We start from the raw sequence: 20818 nt of genomic DNA, 5'->3' as shown, positions 1-20818 counted from the left end.
TGCATTGTGTGAAGAAGTACTTCCTTATGTTTGTTTTAAACCATCTGCCTATTAATTTCATTGGGTGATCCCTGGTTCTGTGTGTTATGTGAAAGGGTAAATACCACTTCCTTATTCACTTTCTCCACACTGTTCATGACTTTATAGACCTCTATCAACCCCCCCGCCCCCTTAGTCATCTCTTTTCCAAGCTGAACTGTCCCGGTATTTTTAATATCTCCTCACATGGAAGCTGTTCTAAACCCTTAATCATTTCTGTTGCCCTTCTCTGTACCTTTTCCATTTCTAATATACCTTTTTTGAGATGGGATGACCAGAACTGCACACACTATTCAAGGTGTGGGAGTACAGTACCATTGATTTATATAGTGGCATTATGATATTTACTGTCTTATCTCTTTCTTAATGGTTTCTAATGTTAGCTTTTTTTGATTGCTGCTCCACATTGAGCAGATGTTTTCAGTGAACTTATCCACAATAACACCAAGATCTCTTTCTTGAGTGGTAACAGCTAATTTAGACACCACCATTTTGTAGGTATAACTGGGATGTTTTCCAATATGCATTACTTTGCATTTATCAGCATTACATTTCATCTGCCATTTTGTTGTCCAGTCACTCAGTTTTGTGAGATCCCTTTGTAACACTTCACAGCCTGCTTTGGACTTAACTATCTTGAATAATTTTGTATCATTTGCAAACTTTGCCACCTCACCGTGTACCCCTTTCTCCACATCATTTATGAATATGTTGAACAGCACTGCTCCCTGTATTGACCCCTGGGGACACAACTATTTACCTCTCCCTTCTGAAAACTGACTATTTATTCCTACCCTTTGTATCCTGTCTTTTAATCAGTTACTGATCCTCGAGAGTACCTTCCCTCTTATCCCATCATTGCTTACTTTGCTTAAAAGTCTTTAGTGAGGGACCTTGTCAAAGGCTTTCTGAAAGTCCAAGTACACTATATGCACTGGATCCCCCTTGTCCCCCCATGCTTGTTGACATCTTCAAAGAATTCTAGTAGATTGCTTTGGCATGATTTTCCCTTAACAAAAGCTGTGTTGACACTTTCCCAACAAATCATGTTAATCTATGTATGTGATAATTCTGTTCTTTACTATAGTTTCAACCAAATTGCCTGGTACTGATGTCAAGCTTACTGGCCTGTACTTGCCAGAATAGCCTTTGGAGTTTTTTAAGAACATTAGCTATCATCCAGTCATCTGGTATAGAAGCTGATTTCAATGATAGGTTACATACCACACTTAGTAGTTCTGCAATTTCATATTTGAGTTCCTTCAAAGAACTCTTAAGTGAAAACCATCTGGTCCTGGTGACTTATTCCTGATTAATTTATCAATTTGTTCCAAAACCTCCTCTACTGACACCTCAGTCTGGGACAGTTCCTTGGATCAGTGGTTTTCAAACTCTTTTTCTGGGGACCCACGTGAAGAAAACTGTTGATGCCCGCAACCCTTCGGAGCTGGGGAAGGGTTTCAGGGCTGTGGGCTGGGGATGCAGGCTCCGGGGTACGGCCAGGGATGAGGGGTTTGGGGTGCAGAAGGGACTCCAGGTTTGGAGGGGTTTAGCACTGGGGCAGGGGGTTGGGAGGGAGGTCAGGGCTCTGGGTGCGGGATCTGGGGTGGAGCCAGAGATGAGGGGTTTAGGGTGCAGGACGGACTTGGGGTTTGGGGGGGCTCAGAGCTGAGGAAAGGGTTTGGGGCCTGGGGTGCAGAGGCAGGCTTCCTGCCTGTCCTGGCATCACAGACCACACTGCGCCTGAAGCAGCCAGCACGAGGTCTGGCTTCTAGGCGGAGGTGCACAAGCAGCTGCACCCAGCTCTCGCCTAGCTCTCGCCTGCAGGCACCACCCCGCTCCCATTGGCCAGGAACCCACTGGCTAATCTTGAGTTTTACTCTGACTGAAATATTAGTTCCAAGAACCTTTTACTTTATTTACCTAATTACCAAGAAAACATCTCTTTTTTTAAACCTGCAGTTGAAAGGCTGTTACAGTATCAAGCAATTCCACAAGGTGGCAGAGTTGTCTATTGTTTTTCAAACTACTGCAGTTAGATATAGTAAATGACTAAGTAAACCTGGGTCATCTGTATCATACCTTTGAATCTTCAAACTTTCCAATGTGCAACATTAGCAGTCAAAATATGAGAAGAATGACAGAAAGGTGGACGATCTGTACTTAGTTTGTCACATAGTTTACTAATGATTTACTGACTTTTTTAAATTACAAAACCTGCTTTGAAGGATGTTTTCTTATTGTATGATTTAAGCAAACCAATTTTTTTTTCAAAAAGAAAACTAGAAAAATGGTATTTTACACTTGTATACAATACACTTCCCCAAGGAACATCAGCAGGATTGGGTGACTGGCCCTTTAGAGCCCCAGCTAATGCGTGTCATTAAAAATCTAGGTTCTATTTCTAACTCTGATTGAAGTAACCTCTCCTTAACTTATTTCTAAAATCTAAGGTCTGAGAGGTCCTGGTCAGTTTCATTACTACAGGGTGAACTGTGTCTTAGACTCTTTTATTGCTCTTGAGTGCTTCCCATCGGTGACATGCCTGGCTTCCTGGATCTTGCTCTGGGTAGAGCCACATAGTTCAACCACTCAGATTGGATCTCTGGGCAGTAGCCCCTAATTCCCAACTGTCCTAATCACACGGTCATGAGTTGGTTTTGACCTGTAATAGTTTCCCTTAGGAGCCTGTGTCTGTATAAAGTTTGCAGTGACACAGAAAGTGTCTTCAAAACAAAACATTATTTATTCATTCCTGAAAGGTACTAAGCACTTAGAGCATTGGTAAAATGTCTGTTTAGGTAAAAACACTAAAAGGCTTACATGCATGGGCCTTACTTACACAAACTTTCCTTGCCAGCTTTTGTAAATTTTCCTATTCCATCTCTGGTAGGGAAAAGCAGCCTGTTCTGCTGAAGCAGGCTCCCTGTCTGTGTGTCTCAGTCCATCTCTCAGCATTCAGTGACACACTCTGGGTAGCCCTTGGTTACTCATTCAACCAACCTCTCCTTTCCCCCCGCCCCAGGATTTAGGATCCCCTTTGATCCTAGGCTCAGCCTTGGGAAGAGCAAGCCATTCTAGCACAGATGAAACGAGACAAAGGGGTATTCCTTAACTGATAGGTCCACCTATGGTTTCCTCAAGGATTCTTATCTTTGCCACTGTTTTTTCCCCCATCAGTTTTCCCCTTTACAGTCTTCTTTGAGTCAATTCTTAGCACTCTGCCAGGTTAATATCAAATAGATAAACTGAGGGGCATATGACATTGATAAAAAATGTTACACATCACTCTCTCATTTTCTAAGGTCAGTAATAAGAGCTCTGAAGATTGTGGAAAAGCAATGCAAACTTTTTGGTCATCTATGGTTCTTTTTGAAATAGTTATAACGAAGCTCTAACTAGTTGTTTTTCCAAAAGAATACCCTAGAAAATTCAAGCACTTCCCAACCTACAATAAACACGTTGAAATAATTCTCTAACGCAAAACACAGTTAAAATAGAAATCAGGGTGCATCTGAACTGTAGTGATACTGCCATGATGTTATAATGATAATGTAAAAGAGAAACAAGGCTCTTTGGTTGACTCATCCATTAGCAGGTGGTAGGGTACATAAAGCTGCTGGGTCTGCTGACTCACCATGCCAAAGTGACTCCACCTTGGATGGAAGGGAAGCAGGGAGCAGTCCTTTAGGGAGGAGGTCACTGAAAGAAACTCTGGTTCGAGGGAAGGCAAATCTTACATTATATTAATGTTTTTGAGTCAGGTATAAAGTCAAACCCAAGGGAGGTAAATTTGGATCCTAACTCAGGGTCTATGTACTCTCTTGAGAATGAAGTAAGGAATTAATTTAATCAGCCTTTACCACTGTCTTCACTATAGCCACTGAGTGGGAGTAAAAAGGGCACAAGGAATTATATGATTTTTCTTTCTGTTTAAGCAAAGGATATTGGCTGGTGTTCCCTTTATCAGCAACAGACACACAATCAGAAAGTTTCTAAGACAATTGGATTTGGCATGAGAGTTGGGAACTGCATTAGATACTAAGATCATAGTATCTTTAGAAATACCTTAGACAGATGGATATGGGCATTTTGGAGAGCCAGTCAGAAATAGTTGGCTTTGGGCAAGTAGAAGGAAGCAAGTTTAGAAAACATTTATTGATAGGAACAAGATCCCCCAGGGAGAGAGATTGGGAAACAGTCAGAGAAGAAACGTTATGAGGCAGCTCGGTAAAGTGAGCAAGAGCACAACAACAAGATATAACAACATTAAGCTGAAAGAAAAAGGGATGGAACATGAGAAGAAACAACCAGGGAGAAAACAAGAGCCAAGGGGGGAAACAAAACAAAATAAAAAACCACAGATGGAGAAGTGCCCTTAAAAAGTCAAGTGAGCTCCTGCTTATCCTATGGTAGCACTGAGGTTGTATGAAGGGTTTAAATTAGGATTGTCCTTTAATTGGAGTTAACCTGTATGATTAACTCAAAAAACTCAATCGTGATCAATCAGTTTTAATCACTCTGTTAAACAATAGAATATACTGAAATTTATTAAATATTTGGATGTTTTTCTACATTTTCAATATATGATTTCATTACAAGATAGCAGAAAGTAAACACTGCTCACTTTACATTTTTATTACAAATATTTGCACTGTGAAAACAACAAAAGATAGTATTTTTCAATTCACCTCATACAAGTAATGTACTGCAATCTATTGTGAAAGTGCAACTTATAAATGTAGATTTTTTGTTTGTTACATAACTACACTCAAAAACAAAACAAAGTCCACTCAGACCTACTTCTTGTTCAGCCAATCACTAAGACAAACAAGTTTGTTTACATTTACGGGAGATAATGTTGCCCACTTATTTACAATGTCACTTGAAAGTGAGAACAGGTGTTCACATGGCACTTTTGTAGCAGGCATTGCAAGATATTTACATGCCAGATACGCTAAACATTCATATGCCCCTTCATGCTTTGGTCACCATTCCAGAAGACATGCTTCCACGCTGATGATACTCATTAAAAAAATGTGTTAATCAAATGGGATTTCTTGGGAAGGAACTCTATGTCTCCAGCTCTGTTTTACCTGCATTCTGCCATATATTTCATGTTAGAGCAGTCTCAGACGATGACTCAGCATGTTCATTTTAATAACACTTTCACTGCCGTTTGTCAAAATGCAAAGAAGGTACCAATATGAGATTTCTAAAGATAGCTACAGCACTCAACCCAAGGTTCAAGAATCTGAAGTGCCTTCCAAAATCTGAAAAGGACGAGGCATGGAGCGTGCTTTCAGAAGTCTTAAAAGAGCAACACTCCAATGCAGAAACTACAGAACCCAAACCCAGGGGCAGCTCTAGGTATTTTTCCGCCCCAAGCACGGCAGGCAGGCTGCCTTTGGCGGCTTGCCTGCAGGAGGTCCCCAGTTCCACAGATTTGGCAGCACACCTATGGGAGGCCTGCCAAAGCCGCAGGACCAGCGGACCCTCCACAGGCATGCCACTGAAGGCAACCTGCCTGCCACCCTCACAGCAACCAGCAGAGCGCCCCCTGTGGCTTGTCGCCCCAGGCGCGCGCTTGGCATGCTGGTGCCTGTTGCCGCCCCTGCCCAAACCACCAAAACCAAAAATCAACCTTCTGTTGGTGGCATCTGACTCAGATAACGAAACTGAACATGCGTCGGTCACTACTGCTTTGGATCATTATCAAGCAGAACCCATCATCAACACGGACCATGTACTCTGGAATGGTGGTTGAAGCATGAAGGGACATATAAATCTTTAGCGCATCTGGCATGTAAATATCTTGCAATGCCGGCTACAACAGTGCCATGCGAACACCTGTTCTCACTTTCTGGCAACTGTGAACAAGAAGTGGGCAGCATTATCACCTGCAAATGTAAACAAGCTTGTTTGTCTGAGCAATTGGCTAAACAAGAAGTAGGACTGAATAAACTTGTAGGCTCTAAAGTTTACATTGTTTTATTTTTCAATGCCTTTTTTGAGTACATAATTCTACATTGGTAAGTTCAGATATCACTACAGTACTTGTATTAGGTGAGTTGAAAAATACTATTTCTTTTGTTTTTTACAGTACAAATATTTGTAATAAAGTGAGCACTATACATTTTATATTCTGTTGTAATTAAAATACAAATATTTGAAAACATTGACAACATCCAAATAATAATATACTACCATTTATTTTAATAACAGTGCATTAATAGAAATTATTGTTTATTTGCACAATTAATCACAATTAATTTGTATTCACTTCACAGCCCTAGTTTAAATGGCTGCTTGGCATTTATTTATTTTTTTTAAAGGAACCAATTTTCTCTTTGTGCAATGGAAATACTTTGCTACTCTCTCCACTATAACCATCACAATTCTTAGGCTATAATAACGAAGTGGTGGTCGTGGGGCTCTACCCCGACTGCTACTCGAACGCTGCTCGTTCATTGTCATAAGTCCTACACGGCTAACCCAGTCTTTCTAAAGTCACCTGGTAGGGCCTGCACTCCCAGAGCGGCTGTGACCCCATGACGGCCATGAAGCTCTAGATAGGGGTGGCTGGATGCCCTAAATCTGTAGGACCCACAGGCGGGCCCGACTCCCGCGAGGCTGCCTCCGCTGGGGTTGGTGTCGGGCTCATACAGCACAGTAGCAGCTCACGAGCCCGTGCCGCACCCCGCGGAGCTGCAGGGGCTGGGAGGAAGAAGGTCTGTGACCGCGCTGAGGAGCCGCGCACTCGCACCCCCGAGACGTGCCATGGGTTCGCTAGTGACTCACACCCCCCGGAGAGCGGGGAGGTGGCTCAGCCTCGCGCTAAACCTGCCAGACACCACTTGCCGCGGTAACTGCTGACTCTGCCTCTCCGACGCCGCAGCAGGTGCACCCACCGACGTGACGTCGACTAAAGCCGCAGTTGGACGGCAATGTCTTACTCGAACCCTCCTCCCAACCAATAGCAAACAAACAAACGTTCTCTGCGGGGACAATTGCCCAATCCAAATGAGGTGTTTCATCTCATGGTACACGCCCCCACACCCTGCGAACCAATGAAACAAGCAATACAGAGAATAGAGGCCTCCGCCGCAAAGTGGAAGAAGGGGCGGTGCTCTAGCGGTTTAACTGACGTGGGCCGTCAAGCCAATGAAAACCTACCATTGATGGGGCGCAGGGCCAACTGGGAGAAAGCCGGTGAGCGCGAGACATCAGGACCGGGTGGGTGGGGATTTCCCAGGGAGGGGCGTGGCTGAGTATCTTCAATCAGGTAGGGGAGGTGCTGATGGACAACCTCATCAGCCAATAGAGATGAACATCTGGCAGAGGGGGTGGGGACCGCGCTCCCGAGCAGAAGCTGCGGGAGCACAGTCAGGTGGTTGAGGATGCGCGGCAGCAGGAGGTGGGGGATGCGGCGGCTCAAGGCTGCCCGGCACTTGCCCGTGCCCGTCCCTAGACTGGGCTAAGGAAGTCCCCGCTGACCCCTGCCTGTACCTGCTGCGCTGCCTGGAGGCGCCCCGGGTCCGGCTGCATGAGCAGTGGCCGCGGCGGCGGTGCCCGGCTTCTGCGGGAGCCTCCCCCTATGGAGCAGCCGCTCCATGGAGCCCTTCAGAGCGCGCAGCACCAGCCCGCAGCCGGAGGCGGGGGCCGACGGCGGCAGCAGCAGCAGCCCGGCAGAGGAGCCCCCTCCGGGCGGGCCGCTCTGGACCGCAGTGTTCGAGTACGAGGCGTGCGGCGACGACGAGTTGAGCCTGCGGCCGGGGGACGTGGTGCAGGTGCTGTCCCGGGACTCGCTCGTGTCCGGGGACGAGGGCTGGTGGACGGGACGGATCGACCAGCGCGTCGGCATTTTCCCCAGCAACTACGTGAGCAGCAGCGCGCACAGCCGCCGCCAGGGGGGCGCCCAGGAGCTGCGGCCCCACTACGCGCCGCCCCCGGCCATACACTGTAAGGGAGCAGCGGGCCATTGGCGGGGGGGGGGGGGGGGGGGCTGATGGGTGGGCCCGGTCGTACGGGGGCGGCCTAGCCTGTCACTATTTCTTGTCTTTTAATTTTAGCCTGTAAGTGACAGCAGGGAGTTGCCTTCTCTGTGCTGAGGAGCCTGCGAGGGGGTGGGTTGGGAGGCAGCTCCTCAGCCCCGGGTAGGGCTTCTTGGTCAGGCAGTGCCAGCCTCCTGCAGCTCAAGTGTATGATTTATAATGGCCATGTCCTTAAAGCATCTACACTGACTCCTCACCCCCCCATGGGTTTTGGCATCGGTGTGGAATTATCTAGGCCAAGTGGGGCATGCTGTCAATCTGGTACAGGGTTGGAGGTCACAGAGACAGCTTTGTCCTCCTATTTATCCTGTCACTCGCAGCCAGGAGCTTGAAAGCTAGAAGTTAAGGTTCTAGGATCCCAATTTAGCAATAACTTGTGAAAGGATTAGATGCGGATGAAGTACTGTATACAATCCGTCATTTCCCATCTGAGATGTGCAGAGATCACTGCAAAAAAATTCGGTCTCTTTATTAGTACATTACATATCCTGTTCCACTAAATGTCACTGTTTCTTCCTTTTCCACATCCTTCTCTAATTTCCAGAGGACTACACCTCCTATATTTTAGATGTAGGTCATCACATTGTTATTTCATTAACCTGGATATCTATCACCTTTTGCTAAACTAACCTGTGTTCAAGAGTTTGGTATGTTCATGCATGATAATAAAAATTTCGGGGTTAAAGCTCCCAGAATTGTTTATCTAGTTTGGTGTTTCTCCAGTATACTTAGGGAAGGGTTGTTTGGAAAGAGACCAGTTAATTCTAAATTAGACATGTTTGTATACTGCTGCTACTTATTCCATATATTACTTTTTAGAAAAGTCAGTTTTAACAAAGGAAGTGTACTTTCCTAACCTAGGATGTTGTATGTTAAAAGGCTGCTTTCCAGCCCTTCATCCTTAAGATCAAACTCTGCCCTCAGATATGTGCACATGAGTCTTATTGACATAAGATACTTAGGACCAATCCTGTAATGATCCCTTATGCCCACTCAGAGCCTCATTGACTTCTGTGGGGCTCTGAAGGAGTGCACAGATCTCTCTTTATGGAGTTCTTTGCAGGATTGGGGCCATTAGTTGCTCTGTAGCCTGAAGCCATTCCACAGTCTCTCAGTTTATTAACTGTGAGCTATAGTTGTGGAAAGCAAAACATTCTAGAATGCCTGCATCTAGAACATGTTTCTGTCTTCTCTATTAATATCTTTTTCAATTAATGCTGGGAATTCAAAGCCAAAATTAAGATTTTCTTTTTTGAATTGTCTTATTTTGTTTAAAGCAGTGGTAGAGTATACAAAAATGCTCATATAGGACAGTAAACTCCTTCAAGGAAGATCTGTGAAATGATGATGTTTTTCTATCTGACTCCCTATATGCTCAAAAGTATGTAACTGGGATTAAATAGTAAATCATGCTGTCTATGGGAGAATCCTGGTTTAGAAGCACCAAGAAACAGACACTATTCCGATCATTAAAGCTGAGTGTTGGATCAATGATTCTGCCCTTCTCTGTTCAGCAGCTGTATGGTCCAATCTTTCCATGCAGAGAACAGCCCAAATATTACCAGAAGTGTGGAAAGGAATCCCTCCATCACAGAGCCATTTCTGCTTCCCTGAGACTGCTCAAGTTCCTGTGGCCCTAACTTTTTATTGGGAGTGCAGGGGAAATGTACAAAGCAATGGATTCTCCAACCCTGTTCCATTCTCTGTGCGTTGGTGCTCAGAGGGTTGCTGTAGAGTACACCCCTTCCAGCAGTCCCAAATCCTGCTGCTCCACTTGTACAGCAGAATTGTGGTGCCTCTGCTGTATAGGGCCTCTTTGCATTTCCAGCTGATAGGATTGCCTGTGTGCATTAGGAGTTTTGTGTGCCCTAGTGGCTTGTTAAGAAGTGATGGAATTTGATCAAGCTGTATACCCATCTGTTGTGTGTGTGGCTGCTGTTGAATTGGATTTTTACTTTAATGCTTGTGAAAGGTACTGAACTGAAAGTCCTAGCAACTTCGTTCATGCAGATAGCTGGAATAGTGTGGACAATAGCAGGACATTCTCTTCCACTACTCAGCCAATGTGCCTCAGTCCTAACTTAGACAGATTACCTCAAGAGGTGGAAGGATAGTTCAGGTTCCATGCTCTGTTAATCCATGGCCTCTTTGTTGAGGCTGCCAGCAGGGGTGCTGAAAGACTGTCAATGCCAATATGTATTATGGACTCTTGTCCACTAGCAGTTGAACTAATCATTGATGAAATGGTGATTATGCTCACATTCAACTTAGTTTGGTGTGAACCAACGATCTACGGGCTCTGCAACCAGTCCTTTGATTGAGGAGTTTGTATACCTTTCATCTACTTCAGTTTATTTGATTTCTCTGTTAAATCTTAGTAATGTTACTGTCTTGGGATTTAAGTATTGTTAAAATATTATAATCTTTCCCTTAATTTTTACAATTCAGGAGAACACTACTTTTTACACATCGTGTTTGAATTTAGAAAGTGGGTTAGTACTTCCAGCAAAATGAAGAAAAATGAGGATTTGTAACACAAGTTAGTTTTTTTGCACTTCTACACCCTTGCACTTCATTAGACAAAGTCATACATCTTACTGAGTGAATTTTTGTAACCATCTTTATGAAGAATGAGAATCTAATCAGTCATAATACCTAGTCCTGCCTTGAGTGCAGGGGACTGGACTAGATGACGTCTTGAGGTCCCTTCTAGTTCTGTGATTCTATTATTGTCTTAGATTTTGTTGATTTCTCCACAGGTAAACTCCTAGTTATTCCCTTAGATTTTCTTGAGTAGACTGTCCATGGGTGAAGTAAGATTGTGAGGTTGCTTTCAGGTAAACTGGGATAGCAACATACAAACTGCAAGTGAAACTGAAAACAAACTTTTAAGTTCACAGGTACTTCATTTGTAGTTAGAAAAATAAAGTTTTGCTATGAGATGCAAGCTTATATGTGGAGGCACAAAACCTCAACTAATCACTGGGCATAAAATCACATTATGTTTCCAGCATGAGAGTATAACTTGCAAATCAGGATTGAATTACTAGATACAAGCATGGCAGTTCCTTGTGGAGAATCTGTCATACTTTGGCTTTCTTTTTTTAATAACCCCTTTCTTCCTTCCATCCCCAGCACTGCCTTCTACATTTTCTGTTTCTTTTGTATGTCAGTTATTAGAGTAAGCTTTTGTAATGGAGCAGAGCATCTGGAAGAATTTTATTGCTACATCTAGAGCCATTCTATTCTTTCCCTAGCTTTCGAGCCATTAACTGAACAAGAGGAACTGTCCATTCAGCACCCCTAGGGTTAGAATCGTACCTTTTCACTGGAGTGTGTATGTTGAGATCAAATCTGGATGTAAAGATTTTGCTATATGTCTCAAGGTTCTTTAACCAATTAACATCAGGCCAGCACTAATTCATCACTTTTCTGCACTCCTTTCCTCTACCTTTTTAGCTTATTAGCTAAAGTACTTATGGGAAAATCCTACGATCAACAGCCTCTCTAAAGCATTTTCAGAGAGTAGATTGGTTGGTCCATAAAATTTGTTTTGTAGTTGTGTATTTGCACATAAAGTACATTTTAACCACCCGTTTTCTCTCTAAACGCAGGGTATAGGGAAATAGTGCAACTTTTGGAATTCAGTTGAAAGATTCAAAAAGTAGAAGAGAGGCACTGTTTCCTGTTTTGAATCTTCTAACAAGAGGTACCAGGGCTGGTACTTGCACTGGAAGGCCTTAACACAACTGTAATAATGCCTCTTAGATGCTTTCAGTGCCAAAATAATTGGCTCATATCAGTTATTGCTCTTGTCTTAGAAAGGCTTGATTTAAAATATCACTAATATTTTTGGTCAGAAACTGATGCTGTGACTTCTGCAGTCATGTAGATGACCAGTATTAGAACACCAAAGTGCCATTACTGTAGGAGTGAAACTGTGTCCATGAGTAGGAGAAAGAGGCTGCTTTCTAGCTCTGTTGAACAGGGTGATTACATGAAAACAAAATAGATCTTAGACAAGTGTAACCTGGGCTCCCCTGTTTTAGGCGTGGTTTTTTGGTCTTTTGGTCTCTTGTATTGGAAGAGTCACAGGAGTCAAGAAAGCTATATCGGGTGAAAACTCCTGATGCTGAAGGAAGGCAGTGTAATGCTAGGCGAAATAGTTGAGGTGTTGAAGGTGAGGATTCTGTTGTGCTGGTACTATTGTGTGAGGAAGCTTTATAGCTAAGCTTGGCAGAATTTGATTTTTATTAACAATTTTAAAGCATATTGATGTTTTAAAGCATTTTTTGCAGTTTAAATTTTCAGTTGTGGGAAATTTGGGAGTGGGTCAGACAATTATTTAATAAAATGTTGATATTCAAAAATTTAAAGTTTTATGATTGTTAAACACAAATTATCAACAGCACATGAAAATATACAAAGCAAATACCCTTAAATCAGTCTCTAAATTCTCAAGCAGCATTTTTCTTGATTTGCCCATCTGTAAAGTTTGAGTATTACTGATGGAATTATTTTCTTGTGGGTCTTTGGTGAAATTGATGTTTACTGACATTTGCTGATTAAAAATCTAATCCTTCCAAACCTAATTATAGCATCTCTCTGTCTTGCTTGTGTCTAATCCATGTTTCCTTGATCTTGGTCAGAAACAAGTCAACCAAAATTACAAAGAAATTTAATTTTGTGCAATGACCAGTTTGAGCCAGTATATACAACTTAAGGTTCAGTTATGGGGAGTGTTTTAAATAAATCTTTAAAATGATGAACCCCTGGTTTTCCATATTAAATATTTCCGTATCAAAGTCACTTTATGTTTTGGTCCAAAGATGACTCTTCTTCTTATCAGTTCTGCAAACTCAGTGTGCAGTCTGAAAATCCCGCTTTGCTGTCTGTCAAATAATGTCTGTGATATCAGAACTCTGCTAACAATTCTGTTGACCTGTTGATGAGACAGCCCTGCAGCCTATACAGCCAAACAGGTGCAGACTGGATTTTAACAGGAGTGAAAACATGTTTGTAGCGGTTGAATAAGCATAGACACAGAAGGAGCAAATGCAAAAAAATGCAATTTTAGTTTGCTTTTGACTAGATCTATAGCAGTGGCTACTATGTGAATAGAGTGTAATCCTGACACATCATGTGATGGGATCAGGAGATAAAAAAAAAATAGTTTAACAGCATTTATTTGTGTCAAACTGTGGATGTTTTAATAAAGGTGTATCACAAACTAAACGCACTGCCTGAAGATAAAGTTCAATGAACTCGTGCAGATGGAGAACGTTTTCTACTCCTGAGCGCATTCTATGCCAAAAAAATAAAAATTCTGCACACGTCTTAAAATTCTGCAAATTTTATTTGTCAAATAAATGTGGAGGCTCCAGCATGGCATTGGGGAACACAGGCCCCTGGCTGCACAGAGGTGGGAGATCACTCTGCAAATCCCGCCCCAGGACATGGACTCAGCAGTGAGGCTGCACCCAACCCTGACACAGTGCAAGTACTGGATCTGCCCCAGAAACACCCCAGGGCCCTGCCCCTCCATGCCAGGTGCACCAGGTGTTCTATATGGTCCCAGTTCAAATCAATAAAGTGACAGGGGCTCTGGATGCATGGGGGATAGACTGATGGGGGAACAGCTCCCCATACAGTGATCCTTCCCCCTGCATCTGAGGAAGTGGTGGGTGCAATTTGCAGAGCTTCTGCAGCCTGGGGAGAAATCTGGGGATGGGTCTGACCCAGACCAGATGCTGTGCAGGGGAAGAGGAAGTCCTGTCTTCCCCAGTCTATCCGGGACTAGCAGCTGAGCCTGGCACAGGGTAGGAGCCACCAGTTGGGTCTTCCGCAGTCCTACCTCTCTGCTGGCTGCCCTGGGCACCCAAAACATACTGCTGGGGAGGGTCACATGACTGCTCTTGTGGCTTCCCTTTGATTTCCCATCAGAAGGTCATTTTTTTGTGGGGAAGCAAAGAAATCTGCAGGGGGACATGAATTCTGTGTATGCACAGCAGCGCAGAATTCCCCCAGGAGTAATTTTCATGATAAGTTTTACAACATATTTATAAAAATGTGCCAACCCCTGGAAGATCACAGTAGGGGGGCACAGAGCTATCTTTTTCATGCCTACTGTTTAAAAGTGAGTCTAGTAAGTAGTTCACTTACGGATTCTATTAGAGGTTGATTTATTTTGTAAGGATCCCATTGGGCATCACAGACTTTTCCACGTATGAACTAGTGGTTGGATAACTCTTAAGAACAGTTTAACATTTATTTTTCTCTCTCTCTAGTACTGGAGATTGACTTCTCAGAGCTGGCTCTGGAGGAAATCATTGGCATAGGAGGCTTTGGAAAAGTCTATCGAGCTGTTTGGGAAGGAGACGAAGTTGCTGTCAAGGCAGCTCGTTATGACCCTGATGAGGACATCAGCCAGACCATTGAGAACGTCCGCCAAGAGGCCAAGCTCTTTGCTATGTTAAAGCATCCCAACATCATTGCCCTCAGGGGAGTGTGTCTGAAGGAACCTACCCTCTGCCTGATCATGGAGTTTGCCCGTGGTGGGTCGCTAAATAGGGTGCTGTCAGGTAAAAGGATCCCCCCAGACATACTAGTGAACTGGGCTGTCCAGATTGCCAGGGGAATGAATTACCTCCATGACGAAGCGATTGTTTCTATTATCCACCGTGACCTCAAGTCTAGCAACAGTAAGTACTATGCCTTGTGTAGCGAGGGTTGGGATTGGGTTTTGAAAGGAAGTGTAAGGAAGGAGGCATATTGCTAATTTAAATCCTCTGTGGTAAACCACTGTATCTTCTAGTAAAATCCATTGGGGGTAAGAAAACTGAGTGTTGCAAGGAAGCTAAGTTCTCAGCAACATGGTGGTAAGCATCTTATAAACAAAGACTTTGAGCAGGTGTTTAATTTCAGAGTGTCAGTCTGTGTACTTTGCAGAGGTAATCAAGTTGGTTGCATGTGGTAAAGGACAATATTTCCCCCAGCAGGAATCATATCTGTGTAGTGAGCTAATATACATACTTGCTTACAAACGACTAATACTCCTGAGATCTCAAAAGAAGTTGAATTGAGTCACTTCAGCATATATCAGTATGTAGGAAAGTACCACTGAACTTAAAATGCAAATTTGCATTATCCTTTGGTAGAATAATGAGACTAGTTAAACCTGAGGTAAATGTAAGTAATACTGAATATTAGGAACTGGATCAGGCCAGTGGTCCAGATGTGGTTGAGTATGCTGTTTCTAACAGTGGGCAGCACCAGATGCTGAAGACGAAAAAAGTACAAGACATCTCACATTTGGCAGATGGGGAATGATCTACTCTCATCATTAGGTCTCCCCCTAATCCCTTATAATTAGAGATTTAGATTAATATCTGAAGCATAATGTTGCTTTCAAATTTGTTAGCATTAACTGTTAACGTTAGATAGCCTCATCCCTGTAAATGTCCAATCCCTTTTTGAATCTTAAGTTTTTGGCCTCAGGGAAATTCTGTGGCTGTGAGTTTCGTAGTTGAATTATGAGTTGTATGGAAAAAGTGTTTAGTCTTTTGTTACATTTTTAATTAATTGAATGTCCCTCTGGTCTTGTGTTTCAAGATAAGGAGCACAGAAGCTCTCAACCAACTTTCTCTATAACATTAATTCTTACGTACTTCTGTCATTGTTCTTTTATTCATCTCTTTTCTAAAGTAAATAATCCCAATTTTTAAATGTCTTCATAGGAAAATTTTTACCAGAATCCTAAAAATTTTCATTTCCTTTCTGTGTTGTGGATTTGTTAAAGGCATGTTAGTAAATGCTTTGAAGTGAAGAGTTGACCAGAGTAGGTCCTAGCTCTGACACTGACCTGTTCTTCAATTTTTGTGCCTATTTTCTCCATCTGTAAGAAAACACTTATTTGTCTATTTCATAAGGAGGCTGTGAGACTTCATTCATTAACACTTGTAGAACATTTTGAATTATTCAGTGAAAGGTACCACAAAACATAAAACTTATTTTTAAAACTCCTATTGTCTGCATATTTTGTTTTGAATTCCTTGAGTCTAAACATTTAGAGCATTGCAAGCTGCACAACATGTTAAGTTCTTCAGCCAAGCACAGAGTTCTGGTTGGGATAGAGAAGCAAAATGTTAAATCTTATCTGTACCATCTGTGCTGTGAAGAGCAACAGTAAATGTTAGCAAAGTAAATTAGTGGTGCTTGCTCCACTGGAAATGGAGTGGATTGCAGTTATATAGAGATGCTATAACTTTTCAAAAATCCCACTCAACTCGATTTGGGAGGAAACAGTACATTAAGTATTGGGGGAAGGGGGGAAATGCCTGGGTGAAGTTAAGGCAAAGTGAATATGAAAATTCTTTTTCAAGTCCAGAGGCCTCTCTTGTTGTGAGAGGGGAAAGGCTGAGAATTTATCGCACCACGTGCTGTGCCACTTAGGCCTGTCCAGCAGCACTCCATCAAAGACTGTGAGTTAAAGATGCTATCAGAAAAAAAGTATAGGAACACAGGAAGGGGGAAAGTTTCTGCTCTAACCCAACATGTCTGCAGAAAGCAGCAGGACAGTAAACAAACTAAATGCCAAGGTTGGTAGTTGAGGAAGGGGCGTTAGATTATCTATAATAAAATTCCATTATTTTATCTCCCACATTTTGCAAATATGGAAACAATCTAATTGGTACTACAACTATGGACTCAGCATAGTACAGATGATGATCATAGATGATTGTTTAGTTTTTTAAAGTTTGTCTATCAAACTGTATAACTGCAATGAGTCACCTTGTTTTTATTGTCTTGTGTACACTTTCCTAGCTGTATCTATGAAATACATAAATTCCCAGATTATTTTGGCACTGAGGACACAAATCAAGTTGAAAACGTTATTTTCCTGTGATGCGTGGTGTATGACCTTCGGAGCCTCAGAGCTTACAAAGAGTTCATGTTTAAATGTATACTCTGTGTAGATATTAACAAACGAGTTTGAAAAAAAAATTATGGAATATTTTTGAGGGACTGAATGGTTTAATTGGCAGCCACTGGAGAAGCTGTGTTTTTCAGAGTAGAATCCTATTTCTATACCTTCCAAAGGTTTTGAAAATAATGGGCTTAGACTTGTTCTTTGGGAAGATGTCACAAGTTGGTTGACCCTCTAAGGGATATTGGGCCCACCCTTGCCTTTGACAGATCAGCTACCCTTCCAGCTGATTCTGATAGGGCCATCTGATGATTAGCCTATTTAATTATGGGACCTAACGAAGAAGGGGTCATGGGCTCTCTACAAAAGAGCTGTGAGAGCTCAGTTGGGAGAGGAAACTGCAGGAGGGCAGTTGGCTCCTATGGTAGCTCTTGTAGAAGGCTAACTCCCAGATAGCTCACCTGGAGGAGAAATGAGCAGGGTTGTGGGAGGGAGGCTGGCTCCTGTGACTGGTCCTGGAAGAAAGCCTCGAGTCAGCACTCTGTAAGAGAGGAGGAAAGAATTGAGAACTGGAGCTCAGGAGGGATAGAAAAAATTTGTTGGTTGTATTTGGATTGTTGTTAGATTTGTTTCTGGTGCCTTGCTGAATGATACTGAGAGACACTTCTACCTGAGAGTTTCCTGCGGGGGAGACTGAGGCAGGGTCAATAGTGACACAGTGGGTCACAAGGAGTAACCGTAGAGGGGAAATTCTGCCATAGTTTGGTGGAGACTGGGCAGTGATCTATCCCCTGTGGAAGGGAGCAAAGTGGGACAGCAACACTGTTACAGGAGATCATTCCATCTTGAGGTGAGGGGGAAGACAGCTGAATTGTCCCTTTTAAAGGTTCTATGATTTCCATTCTTGAAGATATTGGTAGCTGAGATGCAGCCTCCAAAATAGATTCTATGCTTTCTTTCCTTAAATGAAAAGGGAAGTGAGTAAGGGTGCCTGTAGCTCCTTGTACAGCTTAGCTCAGGCATCTGTCCCAATTTTTTCTCCTCTTTCCGTCCTCTTACACTTCCTGAAATGTGATGCCCATAGAGATGCATTTGGTGAGGAATAAGAAGAACAGTCTCTTAAAGCTTGTAGATTTGGGGTAATTATCTAACTTGGAGCAGAAACTCCTCATCCTTGGGAGATCTGAGGATCTGAAATGAGTAGTTTGGTTACTTTGTGGACAGTGTCAGAAAACAAATTTAATCCTTAAAGATAGCTGACCCTGAACCCATGACTTTTGAGAGGTCTGTGCTGTACTTTGGGGTGCATAATGATATTTTGCTGCCAAGTGACTTCCAATTGTACTGCAATGGACAGATTTAGAATCTGTTAGGCAGGCTTTCTAATGGTTCCTTCAACGGGATGTATAATCCCAATTATGACTGGATAAGTACAGCAGCTGTTTTGGGATTTATTCCCCACACAATGTCTTTCATTCTCTTTCTTTTTTCCCTCTCTCTCTTTCTCTCCACCCCCTCCCCCCTGGTATGTGATTAATATGGTTTCCCTTTGTATTGCATAGTGTTTGAGAGGCTCAGAATTTATCCAGCCTAAGGAATTAAACAAATTGGCCAAGACTTTCAGATACTGAGCAGTAACTATCTCTTATTTCTAGTGGAAGAAAGAAATTAACATAGCTGCTCTTGTTTACTTCTCTACTCATGCATCAGCCTTAGAGATGGCAGCACAGGAATAATGCCAGTTAACTGATGCTGCAGGGAGCCAGCAAGCGATACTTGCACTCTCTTGGTTGGTTCAGTAAAACATTATTTTCTGCAGTATTACTCATCCAAGATCTTAAAAACACTTTACAAAAGTCAGTCTCTGTTTTACAAAAAGTGAAGCTGAAGCCCAGGGTGATTAAGTGACATAGTCAAGGTGATGTAGCATGGTAAGGGCAGAGCTGAGAATAACACCCAGGAGTTCTGACTCCAATCTTGTGTCTTTCTAACACATTAAATCTAAAAGATACTGCTGTCTAAGTGAGCAGTTTTTGGTGTATTGTGTAGAGTCTGAAATATCCATATTGATACTTCAAAGCTGCCGCTTTCTGAGGACTTCCCATCACTGCCATGCTTTTGGCTCCCCATTCTATAAAACTGTGAAACATACCTCCTTTCCAAAACCTCCCAAATAAAACTAACTTCAGCATGAATCTGAACAGCTGACCCAGCAATTAATAATATTAATTGATTGATTTTAAAAAAATAGTTGCAGAGCATTTAACCTTTACTTCCAGGTAAGTATCTTAAATCCAGCTCAAGGGTAATAGTGACTGAAAATTTTTACTATTTTATAGGTCTATATGAAATGGCGGCCTCAATTAATTTTGTAGGTATAGCATAGCCCAGTTACAACTGTCCCTCTTCCTGACAATCACATCAGAGGGAAAAACTAAATGGACATGAAATCACTGCCTTTCTCTCCCCTCTTTCTGCCACCAACCGCCGCAGTTCCAGAGTTGGATCCATTCAGGGCAAGATTAAGATGCACTGGCAGGGCAGCATGGAAGTCATGTGTGTGTGTATAAACCGCTGACTAAACTCTCTCGGGCTTTCAATCTGGCATCTCCCATCAGAATTGAACTGGGTAACCAACACTACCTTCTTTAAAAAGGTAATATTTCTGTATAAGGAGAGGGAGGCTGTTTTGTGAGGTAATCAGAGTTATTTGCTCTTGGGCATACAGATTGTTGCCCCCCACCAACAGGAAGGTGAGAGATGGCAATATTGTCACTTTCTAGCAATAAATTGGCATGCTGATTTTACACACATACATGCAGGTTCAGTGGGGAGTGCAGGGAGCACTAATTACTTCTGTATTTTTTAAGATCATAAAGGTAAGTAAGAATATATACTTCTGGAGAGCTGTGATCAACTTGAGGAATATTGTAGACTGACCTTTCGAGGTTCCATCCTTTGTCAGTTTGCCGGACTTTGTGGGTACATTGCACAATGCTGCTAGAAATATACAGGATGTGGTGGGCTCTCTACTCCTGCATTATTTTCTGCCAAAAAGAAGTCTTTCACTTACTGCCCTTTCATCAGTCACAACATGGGTTATTAGTCCTGAGGAGTTATTTCCCTGTCTGGATGCAATGATATGCTGGTGCTAACTTTTTATTTTTGCTACTGATGTATTGGAAAATCCATTCATTAAGACATTCAAGAGAATGGGAAAGTTTTCAGTTCAGGCCTTTTCCTTGGTTCTTTGTTTTTCTTAACTTGTCTAAATTAGTGGCACTTTTTTCTTAATGAGATTATACAGATACTTTCTTGTTTTTCAATTATACAACTTTGAAGGCAGTTGTTACCCTAATTCTGCGATATAAGGGGGGCTGTTAGTTTAATTCTGAAAAGTTTTTTGGTTCACTATTTTAATAAAATATTATCTTATATGAACTTATGGTCACATGCTCAAAATGCTGTGACCATATGGGGTATTTGATACCCAGGCGAACAGTCTGAGTAAAACCACCAAATATTAATAAGACAATACTGAGCAAACAGAAGTTCTTATTTCTTTGAGCAGAAATAGAATTACCTGTTGGAAGAGTCAAAGTTCCATTCATATTAAACAAGGTTGTATTTTTAGACCTAGTTAATAACTGATTGCTGCAGGGTCTGAGATTCTGCTGTATAATAACTGTTCATAGACTTATAGACTCATAGGTCAGAAGGGACCAATATGATCATCTAGTCTGACCTCCTGCACAAGGCAGGCCACAAAACCCTACCCATACACATTTATAACAACCCC

The 20818-nt window shown here is 42.4% G+C and overlaps 1 protein-coding gene across 1 annotated transcript in view; it reads left to right on the top strand.

The window, feature by feature from the left end:
* Positions 1–7652: 7652 nt before the first annotated feature.
* The window catches only part of MAP3K9 (mitogen-activated protein kinase kinase kinase 9), a 63710-nt gene continuing 50544 nt past the window's right edge, over positions 7653–20818 (top strand). The window contains exons 1-3 of the mRNA XM_075065849.1: positions 7653–7931; positions 13623–13643; positions 14389–14794. Coding sequence (XP_074921950.1) covers positions 7653–7931; positions 13623–13643; positions 14389–14794 — 706 coding nt within the window. The remainder of the gene's footprint in view (positions 7932–13622; positions 13644–14388; positions 14795–20818) is intronic.

The sequence above is a fragment of the Chelonoidis abingdonii genome, chromosome 4 (assembly GCF_003597395.2).
Source record: "Chelonoidis abingdonii isolate Lonesome George chromosome 4, CheloAbing_2.0, whole genome shotgun sequence".
Classification (NCBI taxonomy): domain Eukaryota; kingdom Metazoa; phylum Chordata; order Testudines; family Testudinidae; genus Chelonoidis; species Chelonoidis abingdonii.
This window is presented reverse-complemented; position numbering and strand designations above follow the sequence as displayed.